The sequence below is a fragment of the Molossus molossus genome, unplaced genomic scaffold, assembly GCF_014108415.1.
Source record: "Molossus molossus isolate mMolMol1 unplaced genomic scaffold, mMolMol1.p scaffold_m16_p_12, whole genome shotgun sequence".
In the NCBI taxonomy this organism is placed as follows: domain Eukaryota; kingdom Metazoa; phylum Chordata; class Mammalia; order Chiroptera; family Molossidae; genus Molossus; species Molossus molossus.
This window is the reverse complement of record NW_023425347.1, coordinates 31,551,347-31,557,346: the sequence shown is the minus strand read 5'-3', so window position 1 is coordinate 31,557,346 and position 6,000 is coordinate 31,551,347. Positions and strand designations below refer to the sequence as shown.

The window sequence follows — 6,000 nt, the reverse complement described above, 5'->3', positions numbered from 1 at the left end:
ACATTGTCACCTTAAGTCCAAGAGCAGTTATATGAGCCACTCTAGATGTTGTATACACCCCCTGCAAGGGAGTGTTCTGACTCCTGGTGGTTTTAGGTTCTTCCCCGCATCCTAGCACCTCCAATTCTTCTTGCCTAAAGCCATTAAGTGAGAAAGTGCCAATCGCCACGCCACTGGACCGGTCTTGTGAACCTGTCTTTGGGGAGCGGTGGGGGGGAAGCTCTGATAGCCCACATAGGTAGAAAGGATGCACAGGTAGATTAGAACTCGGCTCTCAATGAAACACCTATTAAAACGAATGGTTAGCACCAACCCGAAAGCAAAGAAGAGGAACCGGGATAAGAAGCACGAGGGATTGACTGGTCCCGGGGGTACCGTTTCCCCCCGCGCAGTGAGGGGCGGGGTACTAGCTGGCAGAGGTAAACAGAGCTACTACGCCTGCGCACAGCCTTCCCGGGTCACGTGCCGGCGGGCCCCGGCCTCCGGGGTTTTCCCGGACTGCTCTTTGGCTGCTGTAAGGGACAGTCTACAAACTGACAAGAGGCGTCAACCTTTTCCCTTAGGGGGCGGATTCCGGTAGGAGCCGAGCGTTCGGTCGGAGACGCCCCTTTCAGCGTGAGGCGGGGAGAGAGGCTGTGCCCGGAGCCTGCAGGGCGCCGCCTTACCTTTGTGGGACATGGCCCGCTGTGGGGAGGGTGGCGCGGCCCCGATCGTACAGCTGGGGTCCCCTGGAGTTTGCAGTAAGGGGTTACCAAGGAAGGGGCCGTGTGAGCGGCGCCGGCTGAAGGCGTTGGTGTCGGAGCAGCTCGGCCAGGATCTGCTCAGGTAGGAGGCGGCGGGAACCCTGGCTGCTTCGTTCCTAACGCGCCCACCTCCGCCCCTGAAGCTGCGGCTGCTTCTCGGTGTCCGTCCCTCCACCTTGTTCTCCTCGCCTCCGGCCACAAGTGTTTCTAAGTTTAAGCAGTTTGAAGAAAAATGGTAAAACGAGGCAGGAAAACAGAAAACAAAAGAATATTTATTTAGAATGAAGAAAACGAGAACAAATTACTGGAGCGTTGGAGATCTCTTGCTTCTGAGCCCTCTTTAAACAGTTGACCAGAAATGCTTCCATAGAAAGACTTCCCGATTGCTACCTGGCTGCTTCTCTCCCCCCAGAACACTCTCTAGCTCCCAGCAACTCCCAGCTCTCTTGAAGACCCAAGCAGATGGAGGGTTATCGGGAAGCTTAACCGAGGCTACGGTGAATCCTGCTAAAGTCACCTCAGTTTATAAAGAAAATGAAACTTAGAAGTATTCCCTAGCTAATTTCCATTCCTACCAAAACATTGATTCTCCAACTTGAGTGTGCACCAAAATCACCTGGAGGGCTTGCTAAACTTTAGATTTACCGGGTCCCAGGCCATTGGTCTGATTCCGTTGGTCTGGGATGGAGCCTGAAGTTTTTGCATTTCCAAAGAGGCCCCAGGTGATGCTGGTATTGCTGGGCTGGGCCCTGGCCTAGACTCCAGCAGTAACTGAACTAAACAGTTACTACTCAAATGAACAGTTGTGCAGCTTTCTGCGATTAAAAAGTGTCTCTGTTGTTCACTTTATTTTAAAAATCCTCACCCGAGGACATGTTTGCATTTATCTTCGGATAGAGCGGGAGGGAGAGAGGAAGGAAGAGAGAGAGAAAAATCATCGATGTGAGAGAGATGCATCTACTGGTCGCCACCCACACGACTCCAACCGGGCAGGGGACAAACTGCCACCGAGATATGTGCCCTTAGTGGGAACCGAACCCGGGACTCTCTGGTCCGCAGGCCAACGTTCTAACTGCTGAGCCAAACTGGCCAGGGCTGTTGTTCATTTTAAAAGGCTCCAGCAGCTACCAACTGAACTTTATAAGGTAAAAATACTTCCTTTTAATTTGGGCCTACCTATTTGAAATGCCCTTTTGTCTCCACCAGTGGTGGATTGATGTAAAAGATGGAAAAAAATAAGACTGAAGTTGTCCTGTTTTTAGGGCGAATCTAAGGATGAGGTGGTCCTGTTCTTCAGGGGCTCTATTCTTCTGGCTGTATTGTGAGCATACAGTGTCATGAATTTAAGGAAGATAACATATCTAATTTATATAAAGAAAATGAGGTTAAAAGTACATCAGGTGAACAATTTATCCTCATTCTAGCAGCAATTAGGGATAGGACCCTGAGCTCCCAAGTTCTTATTATAAATCAAGAAAAGTAGGTGTAGCATCTTTTTCACTACAAAAAATTTCATATGCTCACCCAGTCACCTCAAATGCTAATATTCTTCAAGCATAGCAATGTCATTGATTTGTTCTATAAATATTAATGAAGTAGCTAGCACCTACCATGTAGCTAGCTCTGTACAAGCTCCTAAAGAATCAAAGATTAAGAAGATATGTCTTTGGTGTTTGTCCTTATACTCTAGTGAGAGAGATAATAACCAAACAAAAGTGATGTTGGGACCCAGGTGAGTTGTGGAAGGCTTTATAGGGTGACATTTGAATGATCTCTTGGGGGTTGATTAAAATTGATTAGGGCTCTGGCTGATTTGGCTCAGCGGTTGGAGCATTGGCCTGCGGTCCAGAGAGACCCAGGTGCAGTTCCTGCTAAGGGCACGTACCTCGGTTGCAGTTTGTTCCTGGCCCTGGTTGGTTGTGCGGGTGGCGGCCACTCGATGTGTCCCTTTCACGTGGATGTTTCTCTCTCTTTCTCTCCCTCCCACGCTATCTGAACAAAAAATGGAAAAAAAAAAAAATGTCCTCGGGTGAGGATAAAATTGATTAGGTAGAGATTAGGAAGGGAGAAATCAGAGGTTATCTAAACAAGGGGAATGGCTTTTACAAAGGCACAGAGATTTGAAAGAGCTTAATATAGTTTGGGAAAGCAAGGTATATTGGATTCTTCTAAACAGCAAGGAACAGAGACACCTCTGGGTTACCCAAGGTAATAGGATATATGCAGTAAGGACAAACAGGAAACAGTTTCAAAATCAAAAAGCTACATCTGATGTAGAATTGGAAAGTTGCTGGGATATGACAGCAACTGTACAGTAAGACCTCATTGAGAAATGCACCATTATTCCTGACAGTTGTAGTAAAAATACCTAATACTTAATTGCCTTCCTGCTATTAACTAGACCCTGGGCTTACACGTAATGGTTTACTTACTCTCCTGTGAGGTAAGTCTTATTACTATTCCCATGTAACATACAAGAAAACTGAGCATTAGAGAATAAACAGTGGAATCAGAATAAGAATGTTGGCAGACTGACTCCAGAAACAGTGACTTGCGCAAGGTCACACAACTAGAATTTGAACTCAATCTGCCTTCTCTCCAGTAGTATATAAACTGATCTTCTAGTAACTTTGTTCCTTCATCTTTTCTTTTCTCCTTACACATTTCTTTTTATTACTCTACCTTGGATTAGCTTTGCGAGTCTTGTGGAGTGCTATCAGTTAGTACCTGTTTGCTATAGAACATTTTTGCCAAAGTTTACTTGTTTAACTACCACACTGGCTGATGGCTAACCTTGGTTGGCTCAGTCTATTGCCCATTCAGACGTGGTTAAGAGCATCAGGATCATGTGGTACTAAGCAAGGCCATATATAAATAATAAATGATTTTGGCAGCTTTATTTGGGAGGGGACTGTGGGTATGGCAGGCAATTAAAATGATAGTAGATGAGGGTAAATGAGTAAACACACTAAATCATGGAGGCCTTTTTTCAATCAAGAGTTTGGAATATATCTGAAGGCAGTGGAAAGCCATTGGTTTTTTGTTTGTTTGTTTGTGTGTGTGTTTTACACTCATTATTATTTTATATTAGTGTCAGGTATATCCATTGTTTTATTGTGTTCTTTTCTTTAAAGAAAGAATCAAAGTATTCGGGTTTTGAATTGAGGAAAGAGAAATTGTAAACAAGGAAACCAGCCTGGGGATTTTGTAATAGTTGAGAGAGACATAATGGTGGAGGAAATGGAAAAGGTGAAAGGGATTCATATGTGCAATAGATGAGCTTGGTGACCAATTACATGTGGAGGAACAGGGAAAGGGAAGCATAGAAGATGGTGCCAAATCTTAGGACATTTGAAAGGGAGGGACATGGTGAATATTCAGGAAGCCACATCAAAGAGACAGTTGGAAATGTGTCTGGAGTTTAGGAGGGAAATTGGAAGAGCAGATATAGATTAAAGGTTGGTGGTATCACCAGTACCCAGTTGTCCTAACCAAATATTGGAGAGATCCTACTTTATTCCTTCACCTTCTACATCCAGTCACCAACTGCCAATTTTATTACCTAAATATGTTTTAATTCCATCCCTATTCTCTGTCACCATTTATCTTCTCCTGGCTCAAACTCTTTATATCATTCATCTATACTGTATAGTTTTCTCATCTTCATTCTCATGTTCCCCTAATTCCTCTACACAACTAATAGGTGATATTTTGAAAAATAAATTTGTTCATGTTTCAAACCGTTTGGTGATTCCCCTTCATCTGTAAGATAGAGTTTAGCTCTTTGCCTCTTATTCATCTCTATCCCTACAGCTTCATCTTTCACTTCTCAACTCAGTACTCTGCTGACCAATTTATAGCTCCACACTCGTACCAGGAACTTCTTCTACCTTGGTTTGCTTCCCTGACCAACTCTTACTCAATTTTTAAAATCCCATTTGGTTTTCATGTCCTCTATAAGGTCTTCTCTGATGTCTGTCTCTGAAAAAATTTACTTATTTGTTTTACTGAATATATCACACTCTTCAGTTTTCAGGCTTGGCCTCCCTACGATTATTCTGTACACCTTGAGGGCCTCCTTACTATTATTCTATACACCTTGAGATATTATGTTTTAATCTTCTTTATGTCCCCAGTGCTTAGTACATAGTACTTGCTCAGTAAATTTTCAGTGATAACTAAGTTTATTTTTTTATTTTTTATTTATTTTTTATTGTGCAACTTGTCTTTATCACTTAACATTACACATATATCTTTTCATATAAATACGTATAGATTGACCTATTATTTATTTATTTTTTTTATGAAATTTTTTTATTTATTTATTTTTTTGTTACAGATATTTTACCTTTTTACCCCATTGGCACCCCCCACCCCATCCCCCCTCCACCCTGTCCCCGGCTTAGTTGTCCATGTCCATTGGTCATGCATACATGCATATAAGTTCTGTGGTTTATCTCTTCCCACCTCCCCACCCCCCATCCCCTCTTCTGAGGGATGTCAGTCTGTGCCCTACTTCCATGTGTCTGGGTCTACTGTATTCCTCAGACTGTTATGTTCATTATGTTCCGTATATAAGTGAGATCATGTGGTATTTGTCTTTTTCTGCTTGGCTTCTTTCACTTAGGATAATACTTTCCAGGTCCCTCCATGTCGTCTCAAAGGATAAGAGATCTTTCTTTCTTACCGCTGCATAGTACTCCATTGTGTATATGTACCACAGCTTTTTTATCCATTCATCTACTGGTGGACACTTGGGCTGTTTCCAGATCATAGCTATTGTAAATAGTGCTGCTATGAACATGGGGGTACATATATTCTTCCTGATTGGTGTTTCAGGCTTCTTAGGGTATATTCCCAGCAGTGGGATCACTGGGTCAAATGGAAGTTCAATTTTTAATTTTTTGAGGTAGCACCATATTGTTTTCCATAGCGGCTGCACCAGTCTGCATTCCCACCAGCAGTGTATTAGAGTCCCCTTTTCTCCACACCCTCGCCAACACTTGTTGTTTGATGATTTGTTGATGGCGGCCATTCTGACAGGTGTGAGGTGATACCTCATTGTTGTTTTAATTTGCATCTCTCTGATGATTAATGATGTTGAGCATTTCTTCATATGTCTCTTGGCCATTTGTATGTCCTGTTTGGAGAGGTGTCTATTCAGCTCCTCTGCCCATTTTTTAATTGGGTTCTTTGTCTTCCTTTTGTGGAGTTGTATGAGCACTCTATATATATTGGAAATTAACCCCTTATCTGA

The 6,000-nt window shown here is 43.1% G+C and overlaps 1 protein-coding gene across 3 annotated transcripts in view; it reads left to right on the top strand.

Moving 5' to 3' along the window:
* Positions 1 to 471: 471 nt before the first annotated feature.
* Positions 472 to 6,000, top strand: part of BTBD8 (BTB domain containing 8) — a 106,552-nt gene continuing 101,023 nt past the window's right edge. For 2 of the 3 annotated variants that reach the window (XM_036256326.1, XM_036256325.1), the window contains exon 1: positions 478 to 825. In XM_036256326.1, coding sequence (XP_036112219.1) covers positions 677 to 825 — 149 coding nt within the window. In that variant the 5' untranslated portion in view covers positions 478 to 676. Of the gene's footprint in view, positions 826 to 6,000 lie in introns of all 3 variants that reach the window. The other variant, XM_036256328.1, reaches the window with a different exon arrangement.